Here is a 21,484-nt window from a genome sequence, read left to right as displayed (position 1 = left end):
AGAGAACGTGTGTTGAATTTACAGGACCCACATGGCTGTTTACAACCTTTTGTGAATCCTTCCTGAGGAATCTGATGGCCTTTTCTGACTTCTGCAGCCTCTAGGCATGCACATGGTGCACATGCATCCATGCAGAAAGCTCATACCCACCCCAACATTTAAATACATGTATTTTTAATAATGAGATTCATATGTAGTGGCAGATTATTCAAATACCTGTTCTGCAGGACACCAGCTAGAAGTTAAGTTTCACCTTGAAATAGAGATGAATACATCCCTACATTCACTTAAGATTTACAGATTAAGAATTAAGCTAGTTAAAAACATATATATATATATATATATATATATATGAAAATTACATGTTTGATTTCAAAAGTTTTCTACATATGTAGAGACATGTGATTTTAAAAGATTGTGACAATAAACTTAAACTCACCTGGTTATAATCATTTGTGTGGGGGTGGGGGGTATACACTGTATGGATTAACATACTTTAAATTCAAAAATAAAATAAAAACAAAACTTCTGCACATTTGATTTTCTGTATATATACACATGGGAGTTTTTAATTAGAGCACTTCCGTTTTGTTTAAGTGGCTTTAAGAAAACTTGCAATAATATTTAAAACTTCCATTGTCATCTCTAAATTAGATTTTCTGTTCAATGTAAGTAGTGTCTTCCACCTTTCTTTTTTCTTTTTCTTTTTTTCTTCTTTACTTGTTTATTTATTTATTTATTTTTTAGGTTTATTATTTCCGACAAGGTCATGAAGCATATGTTGAAATGGCCCGGAAAAATAAAATTTATAGTATCAATCCTAAAAAGCAGCCATGGCATAAGATGGAACTAAGGGTAAATATTGGCATGTTTTTTGATGTAAAATATATGTTTTGCGTTATTAGAGAAGTTGTGTGAGGGTTTACTCTGACTGTAAGAAACTGGGCTGCGGAATAAGAGTTCAGAAGGTAACATGCTCCCATGAAAGTGTGAAGACTGCCGGGCGTGGTGGCACACGCCTTTAATCCCAGCATATGGGAGGCAGAGGCAGGCGGATTTCTGAGTTCAAGGCCAGCCTGGTCTATAGAGTGAGTTCCAGGACAGCCAGGGCTACACAGAGGGAAAAAAAGAAAAAGAAAGTGTGTAGACCAGAGTTCAGAGTTCAGAGTTCAGGTCTTCAGGACCCCTGTAATATAGAATGGGTGTCTGTTGTTTGTGCCCTTTTTTAATTCTCAGTTCAGCATTTGGGAGACACAGACAGTGACTAGGTCAGGCTGGTCAGACCTGGCAAGTTACAGGTTCACTAAGAGGCTCTTGTTTCAATAAATAAAACAGTCAGTGATGGAGAAGAGACGTGAGGCATCTACTGCTTGCCTCAGAAGCACACACTTTGTTCTGCAGAGGTAATGTCTTGTTTTTTGTATTGTAGGAACAAGAACTAATGAAAATCGTTGGTATAAAGTATGAAGTGGGATTGCCTACCCTTTGCTGCCTTAAACTTGCTTTTCTAGATCCTGATACTGGTAAACTAACCGGTGGATCATTTACCATGAAGTAAGGACTGCTATCAAGGCAGAGCTTTGATAGTATTGGAATATTTCTCAAGATAAATTTGAACATATCTTAGATACTTATAGATGTGTGACCTAATTTGTCTGTTTCTGTTTGTAATAGATACCATGATATGCCTGACGTCATAGATTTTTTAGTCTTGAGACAACAATTTGATGATGCAAAATATAGACGATGGAATATAGGTAGGTAATTAAGCCGCCATAGGTGGTGTGCATATTTTACCCTTTGCTTTATAAATGATTTGCTATTTAGCATAATTGCAAACACCTTTTTAATCATTTGTAAGCATGCTAATAGAAAAATATGCCCTTTTTAAGTTTTGAGAATGAAAATAATTTGAGCTGGTTAAACGTTTTCTGATCCATTTGCTTAACCATTACAGAATTATTTTAGAAAGTTTTTTTCTCTGAGCTGTTTTAATGTTTTGAATTTAAAACTGACCAAGTAATATTGATAATAGCAATCATGTTTGAGGACAAAGGTGATATAACATCATGAATTTGAGTTTTGAACTTGGGCTAATAACATTAAAATTATTTTATTATTCATAACTGTATGAAAGTGTGAAATCATATGCTTTTAAGCTATTTAAAGTATACAAGTAGACGTGTATTCATTGAGTAGTTCTTAATTTAAACAACCCCACTCTTTGCTATGTTAGATTATACTGTAAATGGCATTGCTTAACAAATCATATCAGTTGGTATAGTGAGCTTTTTTTCCCAGTGCTTTTGGCATGTTGCTTTTCTTGATTGATTTTGGCAAAACTTAGCTTTAAGTGGGAGAAGGAAGCAGATAAGATCGTACATAAAAATGAAATACAATGATACACATGTGTTAATATGTCATAATGAAAGTGAGTATTTTGTTTGCTTACCTGAAAGAGTCACTTTTAAAATGTTATAATCAGAGGGTATGAGGTAAAACAGAAGTATGACATCTTAAGAAACAAAAGATGGGGGCTGGAGAGATGGCTCAGCGGTTAAGAGCACTGACTGCTCTTGCAGAGGTCCTGAGTTCAATTCCCAGCAACCACATGGGGGCTCACAACCATCTGTAGTGGGATCCAATGCTCTCTTCTGGAGTGTCTGAAGGCAGCTACAGTGTACTCATATACATTAAATGAATAAATCTTTTTTTTAAAAAAAGGGAAACAAAAGATGAGCAGTGGAAAAGTGTAAAGGGATGTCTAGGAAATAGGAGTTTCCAGAGATAGCATCACCAAGAAGGAAGGCTTCAGAAGAGGAGAGTTACATTTATATTATAAAAAAAAAAAGAAATTAGCATTAAAATTATATTGAAGTGTGCTTTATACAATTCGTTTTATAGTTAATCTAAATGCATAAAGAACATGAAAATTGAATATTTAAAATTATTTGAGGAAAATAGATTTCAGGAAACAACTGTAATACAATTGACTAATAGTAGTAAACTATATTTACAATCTAGATAGAAACAATCTAGAATAAAAGCAGCACATGTTTCTCTTATATACTGTTTTATTGAAATAAAACAATATTGTATGACAAAGTGGAAAGTAAATTAGAATAATTTTGAATCATTAATTTTGAATGAATAAACAGTACATTTTTTCATTTATTAATCTATCAATTTTTCTATTTTAGTACATTATTATGTCTTCGTAGTCTGTTGTACTTTCATTTTTATAATAATATGTGTTCCACTTAACGTTACCAGGAATGATTTGATGGTTGATTCCGACTGGTACTCTGCATTGCTAACTTAACCTGACTGAACTGTCCGTTGTGGTCAGATGCATTTGCAATCTCTGATTTATCATGGAGCAGAGCTTGTCAGTGTTGGGAGAGTCCTAAGAAATTGGTCTGTTTAATTCATGCTTTCAGTAATGTTCTGGTAGATTTAAAAATGGTGTTAGGGGCTGGTGAGATGGCTCAGTGGGTAAGAGCACCCGACTGCTCTTCCAAAGGTCCAGAGTTCAAATCCCAGCAACCACATGGTGGCTCACAACCATCCGCAACGAGATCTGGCGCCCTCTTCTGGAATGTCTGAAAACAGCTACAGTGTACTTACATATAATAAATAAATAAATTAAAAAAAAAAAAGAAACTTTAAAAAAAAATAAAATAAAAAAATGGTGTTAGTACTACATTTTGTAAAATAGCTTGTCTCTCAGTTCACTATCACCAGTATGCATCTGAGAAACAATGACAGACTTACTGCTTTATATGGCTCCAGCTCAATACCCAGTCAAAAATCAATAATACTTTACAAAGATTTTCTTTTAATTCTAATTCTAAAGAATTCTATTTTAAAAGATACTTTACCTTGTTTTTCTGATTTAATGCATCTATGTTATTTTATGCATGTCTGCATAAATTTTTAAATCGTTTTTTTAAACATGAGAAAACTTTTCTTGAAAATAACTTGACTGATTAGTGGGCAAACTAATTCATTAATCTTTACTTGTGTGTTAAAAATGAAAAAGTACCTTCGTATAAGACACTACTTACTTATTCTAATATAGATGATACCACTATTATTAAGTAGATAAAGACAATTGAAACCAACTAATATATTCAGTTACACCCACTTCTTTTAGACTTTTGCCCATGCTAAGAGGAGAAGATTTAGTTAGTACAGGGACACACATGAAAGGAAAGCACTTCACAAAGCAAAAGGTACTTTGCAGTTTTCATATGCAGCTGGAAACTGACAAGACTGACATTCCAAACAGGCCTGACTCTAGGAGCTTACTAGAGTGTTTGTTTATCATGAGCAGTTTTAATAATAGAAGCATAGCAGTTGGATAAAGAATAGACAAAAGGCATGTTTTCTTTTTTTACGAAGCTTGACAGTTTTCACTGTTTCTTCTGTTGTTGCCCTTTAGAAAGGAAGGAAGAGTGAGTGTGTATGTAATACACTGTAAGGATGATGGAGATGATCAATCTGAAATCTTGATGATTATTTGTGGGAAAAAAAGGAAGTAAAAAATTAAAAATAAACTATAACTGTGTCTAGTCAGAAGTAACCCAGAGTATATATGAGAAGTGTAGACATAGCCTGAATGATGATTTTTAAATGCTGCGTTTGCAAAAGTGATCAAGACAAAAAGCAAAAGTCTCATTATTGACGTATAAGAAATAATAGAAGTTATATTTTAGATATGTGTGCTAATTTTCCTGACTTTTTTTTTTAAATATATGGTTTACCATTTGCCTTGTGAAATCACCCAGTATAAGAATCTTAGGGAGATACACATTAGGAAAGGTAGTTAACCAATGTGACAGGACATACCAATTTGATGGATGAGACGGGTGGGTTGTGTTATTTTTCAGGTGACCGCTTCAGATCCGTCATAGATGATGCCTGGTGGTTTGGAACAATTGAAAGCCAAGAGCCTCTCCAACCTGAGTACCCTGATAGTTTGTTTCAGTGCTATAACGTATGGTAAGAAAATAATTGGTTGTATTTTCAGTTAGACCAGGGTTTAAATTTTTTTCTTGTCTTTTAGTAAAGAGGTCAAGATACTTCATTTTAATACTGAGTCTATTATTTGTTTAATAGGATTTTCATAAATTTTTTTTGCATTGTCATTTTCTGACCTTTTAATGGAAAATTTTTGCTTTCTTAAAGTTGGGACAATGGAGATACAGAAAAGATGAGTCCTTGGGATATGGAATTAATACCTAATAATGGTAAGTAAGTATGGTTAGGGTCGTTGCTTAAACCTTATGGAATTAGGGTTCTTTTGTTTTACATTTTCTGTGCCTGTGTTTGTGTTTGTGCATGATATGTATATGGCCATACACATACTGTGGGACAGTTTGCAAGAGCTAGTTCTCTTCTTTCTTGTATCCCAAGGTTGTACTTGGGACATTAGGTTTTGTGGGATATACTTTTGCCCTCTGAGCCATCTCTTCAGCCCTAGATTTCCTTTTTTTTTTTTTTTTTAATAAGAAAGCTAATTTATTGCTTGAGTTGAATCCCAGCATTTTTTGAGGCAAAGGCAAGAAGTTACCATAACCTAGGGTTGCATATTAAGAACTTGATTCAACAAAGTAAAATCCTTGATATCCTTTAAGTTTATTGTGACCAGCTAATAGAAAGTATTTAACAAAAGTATTAATTGTAAACCTGTTGAGTATAAAATTAGAGAAGGTTCAGCAGTGAACATTTTGACAGTCCTTGTCTGTCTGGAACCTATAGCTTAAAAGAGAGATTGAAATTAATATGTTACAACTAAATAGATAGTCATTTTATATTCATTCTCCATTGATGGGTGGGGGCGTCCTAAACCATTTTTGTAACATCAACAAATAGTCATTAAGGGCTAAAGCTTGTAAGTGGAAGTATGGCTTTGTTTTGCCACTTTGTATATACCAGTTCCCAAGTCTAAGAATCACTTTCTTAGGACTCCTCTTCCATTACATGTTCAGTGGCTAGGGCAACTGGGGTTGGAGAGTTAGCCCTGGGAAGGTGAGTTAGGACACATTTCTGATTCTGGAAGAGTGAATATCGTTGAAGCATGGTGATTATACTTTTCACTTGATTATCAGGTTTTGTTTCAAGTTTTTAATGTAGGACATATCTGTCCATGCCCAAAAGGTTTGTAAGTGGCATATTGTAGATTATAAATTATTATTTATATTAGAATCCTTTACATTCTGTGTTGCTTAGATTTTTAAATGATATATGCCTATATCCTAAGATAGAGATTTAAAAAAAAAACCAAGAAAAAAATCATTTTAACATAATAGAAATAGACCTTTATAAATGAGATTTTTGAGTAATTTATGTACTGTAAAAAATTACTAGAGAGATGCCTCAAGTTTAAGGCCAGACTCATCTACATAGTAATTTCCTGGCCAGTTTGGGCTACATAGTGAAACCTTTTCTCAAAAAAAGACAAAACTAAACAAAACAAAGAAAGAAACAGAAAGGGGAACTGGAGAAGATGGGTCAGGAGTCAGAATCACTGGGCTCTCTTCCAGAAGACTTGGTTTACTCAGAACCATCTGTAAATCTACCTCTAGGAACTCCAGCCCTGTCCAGGCAACAGGGATATACTTGGTACACAGACAGACATTTAGGCAAAACACCCATACACATAAAATAAACAAATATGTAATATAAAAGTGTTCTTGATCTTCTACCTTGCTGCCACATATGGTAATTGTAAATATTAAATAGGAAGTGAACTCAGTCAAAAAAAATTTTAAGTTAAAACAGTATTCCTGTTCATGATGTTGGTCATTTAATACTAATAGTGAACATTTTCCTTTCATTGCTCAAGTAGAAATACTGAAAATTAGAAAATATCATTATCAACCTGTGACATCTCCTGGCTTCTTGTTTTGTCTACCTTTATGAGTTTAAATCTTGTATTTAAATTTGGTACGATTCGATTGCTGTGAGCTCATAATTCGCCTAATAAAGAAATTAAGTTGGCTTTGTTGTACTGTTGCTAGTTTTTTTTTAAAGCCCTAATGACACTAATTATTTGAATACCTCTTTGTACATCCATTGCTGATTCTGATGAATTTTTTTATTTGAGTACACATACATGTACACATAGTTATTTTGGTTGTATGTAGTGTTTGGACTCTGTTGTAGTTAGTTTAAAGGAAATAAATAACCTGCTGTGTTTGTAGATTCTTTCTCAACACTACTTGAAATTTTTTTTATGTACAATGTTAAAGATGTAGACATGAAACCATTACTTCAGAAATGGAAGACCTAAAACTTCCTCTTGCTTGGCATTCATAATTTTTTTGTTTCTGTTAGAAAATTTGGAATTTGATTAAATATTATTGAAATTTTCATCAGTTCATTTTAACTGTATATTTTATTAAAATGAATGATAGTTGAATTATGGGGTGGATTAAAAATTCAAATTTTCTTTTCCAGGTATGCTGGAGTTTAGTGCACTTCTAGGTATAAAGAGTCACTCAGTTTTAAATGTGATATCCTTCTTAAGAATGCGCTTTATTTGTATTGAAAACATTTTCCCATTATGAAAATTGTAGTTTTTAAACATCAATTATTTCTGAAGGAAAACTCATCACTAATTACTACATATGCTCATTGATGGGTTTCTCTATCTGCATTTCAGCTGTGTTTCCAGAAGAACTGGGTACCAGTGTTCCTTTAACTGATGTTGAATGTAGATCACTAATTTATAAACCTCTTGATGGAGAATGGGGAGCCAATCCCAGGGATGAAGAATGTGAAAGAATTGTTGGAGGAATAAATCAGTTGATGACACTAGGTAAATAAATAATAGAAAATCCTTCTAAGGTACATGAACTTTCCTGTAGCAAAAGTTTAGGAGTCTGCCATATTTTTAAAGCTTCTTATACTCAACAGACTTGATAGGAAGTGAAGGAGGAAGGTAGTGCAAAGTTGTATTTAATTATTTGGATAGCTATCCTTGTTTTCTCATCACTTGACACATGAATAGGTCTTTAAAGGGAAAGAACTGGAATATGATCTCATATTCCTGGCTTGTGAAAATACAAGTAAATTGACAATAAAGTTTGCTTGTCTGAACTCGGTGCTTTTGAGGTAACTGGAGATTGTTATGATATTTAAACAGTACAGACTAGCAGTCCAAAATCAGCTTAAAATGGCATAGGGTGATAATTCAAAAAAATAGGAGTAAGACCTGAAGATCCTGGGCATAATGTTGTATGCAGAAGTTTTGTTTTTTGGCTTTTTCTTTTCCCTTATGGTGCCAAGGATCAGACTGAAGGCTTTATACAAGCAAACACTACCCCTGAGCTGTATGTATACCCAGCCTCAAAGTCTAATAAAATGGAAACTGTAAAAGTCATCTTAGAGATACTGTCTTAAATAGCTTTATCAATATTTTAGGTTTAAAGTAGCTTAAAAAAATAGTGATCTTAACTTACATTCTTGTTTTTGCTCTATTTTTTTGTATGTTGATAAATTTATAATATATCTGTTATTCCTTTATCCTAATGTACCAGTGAATCTAAAAATACAGAAAATAGATTTATAATCTTATTTATTTTAGATATTGCATCTGCATTTGTTGCCCCTGTGGACCTTCAAGCTTATCCCATGTATTGCACTGTGGTGGCCTATCCAACGGATCTAAGTACAATTAAACAAAGACTGGAGAACAGGTTTTACAGGTTAGAACCATTTGATGTTGTCAGAAAAAAGAACACTAACAATTTTTTTTTTATCAAGTTACTAAAAGTCTAAGGGTGTTTCTCAGTTTTGTCAATACATGGATAGACATGAATCCTTAGGGGTCAAGTTAAAGTATGGAGTTGGAGTAGGTCTTTGTACTCTGAATTTCTCAAGAGTTCCCTTCAGTGTTGATGGGTTATGAATGAATACTTGACTCTTTCATAGGCATTCTATAAATCAAGGCAAAAGGTTCGTTTCTCCTAGATAATATACTAGAATATTTAGTAGATTTTCTATAAATTTCTTAATTTTGTCTATTGAGATTTTTTTTAATGCTTATGAAAATACAATTAGAAAGTATTCATAAAAGTTTTATAGTTTTTATTTAAGCTATTATGGTTAATTTGCTTCTTCATGGTAACATACTCTGACTGCTAGTGAGATTTTAGTTTTTGTTTTTGATTGACATGGATCTTACTACCCTTAGCTATCCTGGAACTTTTTCTGTAGACCAAGCTGGCCTCAAAGCCACCAGCCTGTGCCTCCCAAGTGCTGGGATTAAAGGCTGGCAGAAATATGTTTAAATCTATAGTTTAGCGTGAAATTGTATTTTTGATTTTTCTTAGTGACTGTTGCTTAGTAGGCCAGTAATTTAATGTATATAATAATTGTATTAAAATGTCTTTTACGATCAGCTTTAAAATTTCAAGGTTTTTATGCTCTGTACTGATGCTTTTCTGTGTAAAATGTAGCTTTGCTTCTCTTCACTACTGTGAATTAGAACCTTGGATATAGCACTGAAAACACTACTTTGTCCTTACTGACTAGCATGAGCCTTCTCAGCAGCAGTGTCACTGATACGTGAGCTAGAACAGTCTTTCTGCCTGCCATATACATCTCCTGATGAGTAAGAGCCATCAGAGCAGAGTACAATAGGAGTCACCTTGATTTGTAAGGTGGTCTTATTGGTGTTAGGTCCACTTGCTGCTTGTTGTAGCATTATCATTTGTGTTTTCCGATACCATTCATTCTTTGGTTAAACTACTATAAGTTTTGTCTGCTGGTAATTCAATGCCTTATTTTACATAATTATTATAATCAGCATTTTGAAATGCATAAGAATTCCTATTTATGTTTTTCCATAACTGCAGTTACATGCTTTTATTCTGTAGAATTATATTTGTTTACAAATCAGTAAGATTAACTGTTAGGCAATTGCATTGTGTTCTCAAAAAATGTCTTCAGATTATCTTTGCTTTTAGAAATAAAATTGTGAAATACCAGAAAATTTTTTAGCATTGCCAAGTGTTCAGAAATAATTCCTAGTTGGGATCTTTGCAGATTCTCTTCATCTTTTTTGTTTTATAAACAATCTGTTGTTTACCTTTCATCTTTACATGTTAATTACTAGTAGTATAATTAAAATTATTTCCTTTTGTGTGGAAATGAGAGAGTGGAATGATATCACGAATTTCAGGGGAAAAAAGTAACCCCTATAACTCTGTCTCTCGTCTGCCCCTGTTTTATAGAAATCCCCTTCTAAAAAGCAGCAGTTTTGATAGTCTGATGTGTCTCATTCCAGACATGTTCTACATAATATATAGTTTTCTCTTAATAAAAAACTAAGTTTTATTATTATTTTAGAGAAGCTTTTAAGATGTTAGTAATATGATTGTTTAAAGAGTGAAACTTAAATGTCAGATGTGATAATATTAAATTGTCTATGCTTATAAAGATGAGATAAAATTCCTTTTTTTTAATAGGCGCTTTTCATCACTAATGTGGGAAGTTCGATATATAGAACATAATACACGAACATTCAATGAGCCAGGAAGCCCAATTGTGAAATCTGCTAAATTTGTGACTGATCTTCTCCTGCATTTTATAAAGTGAGTTATGTATCCACGCTTTTAGTATAATAGTTACAGCAATGGCATGACTTTAAAATGTGAACTAATTTAAAGTGTGAAGTGCTAAAATGTAACTAGAGTCATTTTTTACATAGTTGGTGTTGTCACAGCAGCATAGTTTTTTAAATGGAAAATCTTAGTGTAAAGAAAAAAATGTAAGTCATGCCTTTCATAATAGCTCATGCCTTTCAGCCTAGCATTAGGGAGGTAGAAAGAGTGAATTGATGTGAGTTTAAAGCCACAGTGGTCTAGCTATAGAGTTCCACACCATCTGAGTTTATATAATAAGGCTCTGATCAGGGGGAAACCACAACAAACAAACCACATCTTCAAATAGTTAGTCTTAAAATCATAAGTACATTGCATATGTATGTTACCTTTACCTTCATGATGTATATGCTCCTCATGCATGCAGTACCCACAGAAGCCAGAAGAGGGTATCAGATCTTCTGAAACTGGAGTGGCAAGTGGCATTTATTTATTTATTTATTTATTTATTTATTTATTTATTTATTGTTGAATTTATTCACTTCACAACCCAGTATCAGCCCTTCGTCTCCTTCCAGGATCCCTGTCACAAGTCCCTCCCTCCTCCCCTCCTCCCCCATTGCCCTTAGAAGAAGAAGGCTTCTTGTACCCCACACATCAAGTTGCTGTGGGATTAGGTACATCCCGTCCCACTGAGGCCAGAGAAGGCTGTCCATTTAGGGGTGCAGGATCTACAGGTAGGCAAACAAACTCAGGATCAGCCCCTGCTCCAGATGTTTGAGGGAATCCACATAATGACCAAGCAACAAGTGGCAGAGATTATTATCTGATGTTTTCAGTTGAGGAAATTTAAGGCTTTGGAAGGTGGGCTAAAGCCAAGTTGCACATTAAAGGGAATCTGCCATTTGATTTGAGAACTTTTCCATTTTAACATCATACACTTACTCTGTCAAGTTTATTAACAAAATATTAGGCAGTACAGGAAGGTACTAAATTTGAATTTCCAAGGTTCTTGTCATCCCAGCTATTTGAGAGGCTGAGTCAAGATTGAGAACTGTCTGGGCAACATTAGGAGACACTGTGCTTTCATTCTTAATGCTTTGGGTCTAGCTCTTACTTGCTGGCCTTGAACTCTTCATAGGTCTACCTGCCTTTGCCTCCAGAAATTCGGATTAAGATTTGAACTACCATGTTCACCTTAGGAGACATCTCAAAAGGGAGGAAAGTCCTTCACAAACTTTGCACTCTAATTCAACAGCCCCAGAAATGAGTATGGACGCTGACTATCATTTAAGACAAAAACATGTTTCCTCCTTTCCTCAGCTAGTATGTAACCTCCAAGAGTGCATTGGGCCTTAGAAGTTGAAGCCAGATGCAATATTCATTCAACTTTTACTGTAAAAATTGTTTATTAATGTCACGATTCATGTTGGGGACTTTTTTTTCCTACTTCTGTTTAAAATGAGGTAGTACACTGTATTTTATAAGCACACTCAGCTACAACCACATTTTATTTTTATAATAAAAATATCCAGGCTTTTAAACCAATAGTTCTTAATCCATGTGTTTAGAGTCCTTTGAAGGTCACTATCAGTATTTACATTACAGTTCACAACCATAACAAATTAAAGTTATGAAGTAGCAACAAAATAATTTGATGGTTGTGGGTCATTACAACATGAAGTACATGAAGGGTTTGAAATGTTGATGATTGTATTTTTCAGTTGACTATGCAGCAAGTATTTTAACTATTAGATACATGCAAAGTAATGTAATAAGTACTTGGTGATAAAGTCATCATACTTCAGCTTTGTAGTAGAGTTTTATGAAATAGATAAAACTTGTTATACTTTAATGAACATGGGCTAATAAGACAATTATGAAAATAATAAATATAGAGGATAATATAGTACATAGTAGAATCTTATTTTTGCAAATGAGGTAGATGCTGATGAATTCAGAAGAAACTAAGTCAGAGGAAAATCTTTCAGGGATACGGAATAGAATTATGTGAGGTTATAGAAATGCTGAGGAGAGAGCTGATGAGGTCAGTGAGATGTCTTAGCAGGTAAGGATTCCCTACGCCCCAACCTAACGAACGATCTGAGGTCAGTTTCAAGTGCCCGCCCACAAGGGGAAAAAGGAAAAGTGACAAGGTCAGATTGTCTTCTGTCCCTGTTATGCACACCATAGCATGTGTGTACATCCTTTCCTTCCATAGATCAGTTGTAATTTTTGTTTTGTTTTGTTTAAAGAATGAATTGGTGAAGTAGGGATGTATGTGTGTATGTGTCTGCCTGTCTGTCTGTCTGGATATATTTATGTGAATGTCTGTCCCTTCAGAAAGGCATCAGGTTCCCTGGAGCTGAAGATACAGGCAGTTGTAAACTACCTGATATGCATTCTGGAAACAGCACTGGTCCTCAGGAAGGACAGGATCACTTGTTAATGAGCCATCACGTTAACTCTTAGGAAGTAGGCTTCCTAAAATATAAGTTCTAAAGGCAAACAGATGTTAAAAGTACTTTCATATGCTCAGTTTGTTTTATACCATGGTTCAAGAACGGGCTTAGCTTACGAAAATGAGAAAAGGGAAGGGACTAAGAAATAAATGTAAGGTTAGAATTCACAGGAGCAGACCATTAATTGAGTTTTAGAAAGAAAGGGGTAGTGAAAATATAAGCTGTCCATGACTGTAAAAGTGGTGTGTTGTTGAAAAAGGGAGAAAACCGTAGAGGAGAGTGTGTTGTGGAGGTTAAGTAGAGACAGGAAGTGTAGATGATGGTGTCAGAAGGAGATGACTAAAGATAGGTCATGGAGTACTTCCACTTAATATAGACAGTGATGGGAATTAGAAGACTATATTTTTACCCAAGTAAAGTGAGCAAAAGTGAGAATTGAATTTTCTACACTGAAATCAGTCATAAATGGCATGGATTAAATGTATATGGATAATGTGTTATAGTCAACAAATGCCAAAATTGTTTGGCTTGAAGTTTTTATCTTAGGAACAAATTCTTAAAGAAAAATCACATAGCAGTAATCAAACATCAACATTTTCTTTTACTTAGGGATCAGACTTGTTATAACATAATTCCACTTTACAACTCAATGAAGAAGAAAGTTTTGTCTGACTCTGAGGTATGTAACTTCTGTGATTACCACGTTAATACTACATATTATAGAATTCTAAATAAGATTTACATGTAATAGTTTTCATATTTAAGTGTTAGAACATTGCTTTTCCCAGTACTATATTGTCAACTGCTGCTGTCATATTTAGAATTTACTTGAGGTTGAAAACAAATTTTAATGGTGGAGACTTTACTAAACCAGTCAAGTGCATTATTCATTTTCTAAAGGGTAAGAGGAAAAACTACCAAGTGATTAGGTCTAGGATGTTTCATAAATTGGATGTTTTATTGCCTCAAAGGAAGAAGAGAAAGATGCTGATGTTCCAGGAACTTCTACCAGAAAAAGAAAGGTAACAGCATTTTGGTTTTGATTGCTTTTGTTTACAGAAGTATTTTGTTGTATTAAAGCATACTAAAAGCTTATTTACTCTTAGTAATATTAAAAGTAACTTAAGTGTTCAAATAATTTTTATGTATAAATATTTTTTCTGAGAAAGATTCGTATTTTATATGGGTTGAACATCCCTAATCTGAAAATCTGACAGAGTGCTCAAAAACTCTTTTAAGTTTTGAGCATTGATGCTCAAAATGTTTCTCATTTTGGTTTTTGGATCTTGATTTAATATTCCTTAACCAGTAAATTCTACGCAAATATTGCAAAACAAAAAGGCTTCAAATATAAGCCACTTCTGCCAAGCTTTTCAGGTCAGGAAGGCTCAGGCTATGCCTCATGATGTATGATGGTACTAGAAGCACAAACTGGCTAGTGTGATGCCTCTGTGAGGACAGTGCTTCCTCTGCAGGCCTCAGGGCCTGTGTTTAATCCACAGCACCTACATACAAAGCAGCTCAATTGACATCCCAGTGCTGGGCAGTGAAGGCAGGAGGTTCCTTGAGGCTTGCTAACCAGTGAGCCCAGTGGCACTGTGAGATACCCTGAACAAAGATGTTTTCACTAGTTAAGAGAACATACAGTTTGGGTCCCAACTCTATGTTGGACAGTTAACAACCACTGCAGTGCATGTTCTGATGCTTCTAAGCTTTGCAGGCACCTGCACTCACATGCATATACCCATTCATGTACATGTAATTGAAAATAAAAATCAATCTGTGGGCATGGATGCCCTTTAATCTCAGCAGTAGAGAGGCAGATTTCTATGAGTCTTAAGCCAGACTGGCCTAAGTAGTGAGTTCTGGTCCTGCCAGGACTACATAGAGAGAAAGGAATGTAAAATAATACTTTTAAATGAAAACAGAGTTGATGGCTCCTGAGCAAAGGTACCAGATGTGTCACATAGGCGTCACATATGGATGTGAGCATGCATGCCTTGCCCACAAGTAAATCAATGAATGAATCGAATGAATGAATGGGAAAATATGGGTTGTGTTGCTACTTAGGTGGGTTTTTTTTTTTAATTTCAGGATCATCAACCTAGAAGAAGGTTACGCAACAGAGCTCAGTCTTACGATATTCAAGCATGGAAGAAACAATGTCAAGAATTACTGAATCTCATATTTCAATGTGAAGATTCAGAACCTTTTCGACAGCCAGTGGATCTTCTTGAATATCCAGTAAGTATTTCTAAGATTACTTTTGTACAACTGTTTTTATTACTGTGCTTCATTTCCTCATTAGTTCATTCATGTTTTCATTACCTATTCAGTTACAAAGAACTCTTAAATTGGAAATTGGTAAAATGGAAAGAGGCCTAAAATATGCCTGTTAAGAACTAACTGGCTTATGCTTCTAGCTATTCTCTTATCTGTTTTGTAACTAGAGTAAGCCTCTTAGCTTTCTCGAATGATAGAATTTTTACTTAACTATGCTAGTTTCCTTTCTATTGCTGTAATAAACACCATGAACCAAAAGCAACATGGTGAGGAAAAGGGTTTCTTGGAAGCTGAGGCAGGAACTGAAGAAACAACAGTGAAGGAATGCTACTTACTGCTTGCTTGGGTACTTACCCTTCACAACCCAGGACCTGCACAGGGGCACCAGAGAGGGCTGGGCCATTCCACATCATTCATCAGTCAAGAAAATGTCCCCTGTAGGGACTGTGCCAATTTAATGGTAGCAATTTCTTATTGACTTACTCTTCCCAGATAACTCTCTCTTGTGTCAAATTGACCAAAAGCTAACAAAACACATTATTGGCAGAAACTCTACTTCTCCATATTAATTCCGAGAGCTTACAGCTATTATCTTACCCATTTTTCTCACGGAGTTATGGTGATAAAATGAAAATACATGATAAATAGCTTTGTAATGATGAAAGAATTGCTACATTGAAATAGCTGTTAAAATCCTTATAGTATATTATGACTGGTTGATATCCAGGGGAGGCCTGCACTTTTCTGAAGAGAAACAGAGGAAGAATGGGGACAGGTGGCTGTGATCAGGATGTAAAAATAAATAAGTAAAAATGTATTGTGTGTAAACCACACTGTAAAAATTGTTTCACTGTAAAAAGTTATTGTATATATTTATATAATTCCAATGTGTGAACTTTAGGGAATGCCTGGTTAAAAGTGTTGAGACTATATAATCAGCTATTTATAATTGCATACAGCCATAAAAGTCTCAATCCAGGTTGTAATGATTTTTTAAAAAAACTCTTCTAGTTAGGAATTCAAGATTGTAAAGTTTATATGGCATTACAACCTAAATACAATTTCATCGAACTTCTTCATTGTTTGGTTTTTGTATAGGCATTATAATTTGAAGTGAATATGGACTTGTTGATAGATACCATAAAATAACCTTTTTTAGTTTTGAAAACCAGAAACAGACTCATTACATGTACAAGACAAACGTTTAATTTTAACAGCGGAGTCAGTTGGGTCAATACGACACTTGCCTGGCCTGAATTCCAGAATTGAGTTTGTACTCTGTACAGTACTCAAAGTTTCAGAAGCAAGGCCTCCCTTTATTTCCTATAAGATCTCTTAGTTTTAAAACAGTGCTTTACTATTTACTTGGTGGTTCTAGTTGTTTATTGTTTAAGCCTTAATGTTTTAATTAATAGAAATATAAATATTAGCCTTTTGCAGAAATAAATGAGGCCTTGGGCAATGGTTAGGAAAGAATTTAGAACTGAAAACCCACTCTTAACCAACTGTGGGAGATTTGCATTCTAATTAAAAATCTAGAATAATTCCACAATAAATGTCATTCTTAGCTCTAGTGTGAGATGGGCATCTCATTTAAGCATATACTATTTGTAGACTTAGAAGTTAAGTTCATACTGTTGTATTGTAGAAAGTGAAATTCATGTAGCACATGAAGAGATTAGAAAAGTTAAAGACTAAAATCAGCACATTTGAAAATAAAGTAAAACTTCATATTTATTAAAGTTATTAAGTGTTTCTAACCATAATGGAATCAGAGTAGAAATTATTAACACAAAGGTCTCCAAGGTAGATCAAGCTGGTCTGCCACAAAGTGTTGGATTATTAGCATACAGTACTTCCAAATCAGGCAGGGCAAAACACTTGTACATAGTCAGTAGATCAAATAAGTCTATGGTAATTTAAAAAATGACCTCAATGACAATGAATTCAAAATGAGTACCAACATTTGTGAGTTGGACTTAAGAGTAGGGTAAGAAAATTTAAAACTAGTGAAGCTGCATTTGTCAGAACTCTTGAAATCAATAGTGTATATTCACTTCTCAGTATAGAAAAGGAAGAGTAAGAGCAGAAGGAAACAGGAGTCAAATAACGGAGAGCTAACGTCAGTGCTACTGAAGAGGTGCAGTGTGGGCTGTGCTGCAACCTCACTCGTCTCACTCACACTGGAGTGATCAGTAGCTCTTCTCCCACCTGTTTTGTTCCATCTTGTTGTCTTACTTTTTATCCAGTTCATTTCCAGAACACAAGCTTTTTGACATCTATTTATATTTATTATTATTGTTTATTACAAAATTCCTAATTGGTTAAATTTTTTGACATGAAATGACTGTGACTTCAGGCTTTATAGATGTGAGCTGTCTTGAGCAGTTTTAGAAATCCTTTGGTCTTGTGTTTAGTGTTTTGTCTGCATGTGTGTATGTGTGCCACAGGTTCACCTGATGCTTACACAGTTTCTCTACAAGAGCAGCAAATGTTCTGATCAACTGAGCCAGCTCTCCAGCCCCACATTGATTGATTTCTTCACTTTATAGTGTTTTGATGAGTTGACATTCATTAGATTTATAATTATAAGTAGGCTGAAGTTTTCACTGCTGTTTTGTTTTTAGAAATTAATAGTTCTGTAACTTGTCATAAAATCCTGTCAATTGCTGATATAAAGTGATACTTTGGTAGTAATAATAATACTAGCTGTTTCCTTCTCTCCTAGGACTACAGAGACATCATTGACACTCCGATGGACTTTGCCACTGTTAGAGAGACTTTAGAGGCTGGGAATTATGAATCACCAATGGAGTTATGTAAAGATGTCAGGCTCATTTTTAGTAATTCTAAAGCATATACACCAAGCAAAAGATCAAGGGTATATCATCAGCTTGTTTTATTTTGTTAAAAGTATGTCAAGTCTCTGAAAGCTTTTACATAAAACTTGGTGCAAAATTAACGGACTATTGTGTTATTGGAATTGATGGATACCTGTTGCTTTCTATTATAAAAATGCTGTCGTTTATTTTCCATCAGAAGAATTTGAAAAACAATGCGAGTTTTTAAATTCTAGAAAATTTTACTAGAAAAATATTTAAATTATAATTTTTACTAAATAGGTATTTTCTTTTGAAGAATATTTAACCCATTTTGTGGATCTTTTTTCTCTCCATAGATTTACAGCATGAGTTTACGCCTGTCTGCTTTCTTTGAAGAACATATTAGTTCAGTTTTGTCAGATTATAAATCTGCTCTTCGTTTTCATAAAAGAAACACCATAACCAAAAAGAGGAAGAAGCGAAACAGAAGCAGCTCCCTGTCCAGCAGTGCTGCATCAAGGTGCTTAGTTCCTTTTCAGTGACTGACCAGTCTGTAACTTTGTCATCTAAATGGGAGAACTTGGTGGTTTTTAATGCTTCCTTTACTATTCCCTATATTGCAGAATGATATATTTGACATGCAAGTTCCTATGATGTGGAGGATTTTTAATCTTTTAAACTAAAGCTTTACTAGTGTAAGTGCTTAAATTCAAACTGCTAAATCTATTCGGTAAACCAGCATTTCTAGGCTAGTGATGGCATCATGCTTTCTATCATATAACTGTAGCATTGACAATGATCCTTCACTAAATATTCACTTTTCAAAGGCTCACAACCATATGAAATCCACTACAAATCTCATGTTTTAACATACTTCATAATAGTACAAATGTTGAATTCAGCAGTATTTCAAAACTTGTAACATCTATGTGGAGAATTGTTAAGAATGATTAACACTGTGATAATCTTATTTTCAGCCCTGAAAGGAAAAAAAGGATCTTAAAACCCCAGCTAAAGTCAGAAGTATCTACCTCTCCATTCTCCATACCTACAAGATCAGTACTACCAAGACATAATGCTGCTCAAATGAATGGTAAACCAGAATCCAGTTCTGTGGTTCGAACTAGGAGCAACCGTGTAGCTGTAGATCCAGTTGTCACCGAGCAGCCCTCTACATCATCAGCCACAAAAGCTTTTGTTTCAAAAACTAATACATCTGCCATGCCAGGAAAAGCAAGTAAGAGCCACAAATTATACATCAAGGTGTCATTTTCTTTTTTAAAGGGGCTTTTGATTTTCTGTTGGTTTTTACAGTTACCTGAAGCTACTGGTTTTATTTTCTTTACTGTTTTTCCTCCTTTGAAGAAATTGAGTTATAAAGTGAGAACAAGAAAGTTGCAGCTTAGGAATATTTTAATAGATTACAAGAATAAGGAACTGAAATAGATTCTTTTAAACCTGGCACTAACAATTTGACCAGAGTTGCCTTCATAATCCTGAACTGAAAAGAAAGCTTCTATTTGGGCTGGGCTTGTTAACATATTTTTGTAGCCTTCTACTAGAAGGTAGATCCCTGGGCTTGTCGAGTATGAGTGAGGCCCTGGGCTACAGTCCAGCACTGTAGAAAAGATGTTGTGAGGAAGCTTTAAGTATCTTATCACTCAGGTTTTGTTGTTCTCTTGGCTAACTGAAGCAGCCCGGGTTCGCAGCGATCCCAGACCTTTTTGCCTAACAAGTCTCAGTTTCTCATCTTTCTACATTTTGTTTTAGTACTAGAGAATTCTGTGAAACATTCCAAAGCCTTGAGTACACTTTCAAGCCCTGATCAGCTCACATTCAGCCATGGTACAAAGAATAATTCTGCAAAAGAAAACATGGAAAAGGAAAAGCCTGTCAAACGTAAAATGAAGTCTTCTGTATTTTCAAAAGCATCTCCACTTCCCAAGTCATCAGCAGTCATAGATCAAGGTAACCTGACTTCTTACTGACATCTGGGTGCTGTGGACACCACTGTTCAATCACAGGTCTAAGGCCAAGCCACTGTAATAAATACCCTGCCTCAAAAAAGGTCAAAGTAAAAATGTTACCTGTAATATTTTCAGATATAGTAAGTCATTCTTACAGTTAAGGTTTTTTTTTTTTTTTTTTTTAATAGGAACTGGCCTTTTTCCTTTTGGGGGTGTCAATTTAAGAGCTGTAGTATGTAATACAATAAATTTAGTAATGCATGAATGCGCTGGCCAGAAGAAATTGCTCAGAACTGGAGGCCAATATCTGACTATTGGTGCGATCAAGTCACCTGTATGTTAGTGCCTCCTGTACAGTTGGGATGAAGCTGGGTCTGGAGGTGGTTCAGCTGATAGACGTGATCACACATGGGCCTTTGAACCTTAGGTGGAACCCCTGAGCTGACAGGAGAAACGTGACTCTGCAGAATTGTTCTCTGACCAAGGCACTCGCACATATATCATGAGCACACTGTACAAGTAACTATTATCTGTCTGATGTAATTGGCATCTCTGAGGCAAACTGCTGAATAAGCTCACCCTTTCTAGTTCTTTCTGAACTCTGGCTGGCTGGTTAACTCAGCTATCTGGCTTAAACTCCTCTCCATGCTGACTGATTCAATCTGGCTTTTCTCAGCTTCTCCTGAATTGCTCTGCTTGGCCTCAAACTAACTCTAGCAATGTGTTCTAATCCTCTGGCTACTTATTCTCTGGCTTCAGTGGCCTCTGCTGACCTGCATAAACTAACAGATGAGCTCAGCTGCACTACACTATACTTTCTGCACTCATCCCCAACTGACTCCCCGAGCTCCACTGCACTTAACTGAACCGACTCCCTGTCCCTATCTACCTGCTCTAAAACAGCTTTTCTCCCTAGAGTTGGGTATATCTGACCAATTCTGTCAAGTCTTTCTCTGATTCATCACTTTGTCTTCCCCTCAATTAGATATCATTGTTTGGGATTAAAGGTATGTACTAAAGGATTCCAGCCAGAGGAATTAAGGGTGTGTACTAAGGGGCATGTCTCTATTCCATTTGGGTCATACAGACTAGATGGTGTTTGGATTTGTTGAGAACAGCCATGCTGCTGGATTAAATTCATCCACAATTTGACATATGACCATTTAGCAAACACCAGCAGCCTGTTTATCTAGGGTATATAGTCTACCTAAACCATGGACTTTTTGACTAGGTTTACAGTAGCAAGCATGGAATTCCTCCTTTGAAGCAGGCCTCAAGGTAGGTTACCCATAAACAACATGCCACTATTGCACCAGGGGACACGTGTTGCCTGACAG

The 21,484-nt window shown here is 35.0% G+C and overlaps 1 protein-coding gene across 5 annotated transcripts in view; it reads left to right on the top strand.

The window, feature by feature from the left end:
- The window catches only part of Phip (PHIP subunit of CUL4-Ring ligase complex), a 117,910-nt gene that overhangs the window by 89,509 nt on the left and 6,917 nt on the right, over positions 1 to 21,484 (top strand). For 4 of the 5 annotated variants that reach the window (XM_029481607.2, XM_021173412.3, XM_085827779.1 and 1 more), the window contains 15 exons: positions 748 to 855; positions 1,430 to 1,554; positions 1,675 to 1,757; positions 4,893 to 5,004; positions 5,191 to 5,252; positions 7,670 to 7,825; positions 8,594 to 8,714; positions 10,479 to 10,604; positions 13,685 to 13,754; positions 14,047 to 14,097; positions 15,170 to 15,319; positions 18,087 to 18,239; positions 18,537 to 18,700; positions 19,158 to 19,417; positions 19,951 to 20,148. In XM_029481607.2, coding sequence (XP_029337467.1) covers positions 748 to 855; positions 1,430 to 1,554; positions 1,675 to 1,757; positions 4,893 to 5,004; positions 5,191 to 5,252; positions 7,670 to 7,825; positions 8,594 to 8,714; positions 10,479 to 10,604; positions 13,685 to 13,754; positions 14,047 to 14,097; positions 15,170 to 15,319; positions 18,087 to 18,239; positions 18,537 to 18,700; positions 19,158 to 19,417; positions 19,951 to 20,148 — 1,939 coding nt within the window. The remainder of the gene's footprint in view (positions 1 to 747; positions 856 to 1,429; positions 1,555 to 1,674; positions 1,758 to 4,892; positions 5,005 to 5,190; positions 5,253 to 7,669; positions 7,826 to 8,593; positions 8,715 to 10,478; positions 10,605 to 13,684; positions 13,755 to 14,046; positions 14,098 to 15,169; positions 15,320 to 18,086; positions 18,240 to 18,536; positions 18,701 to 19,157; positions 19,418 to 19,950; positions 20,149 to 21,484) is intronic. The other variant, XM_029481609.2, reaches the window with a different exon arrangement.

The sequence above is a fragment of the Mus caroli genome, unplaced genomic scaffold (genome assembly GCF_978045245.1).
Source record: "Mus caroli unplaced genomic scaffold, Mus_caroli_1 scaffold_11, whole genome shotgun sequence".
NCBI classification, from domain to species: Eukaryota; Metazoa; Chordata; class Mammalia; order Rodentia; family Muridae; genus Mus; species Mus caroli.
The sequence above is the reverse complement of the archived record's forward strand: the minus strand, read 5'-3'. Positions and strand labels throughout refer to the sequence as shown.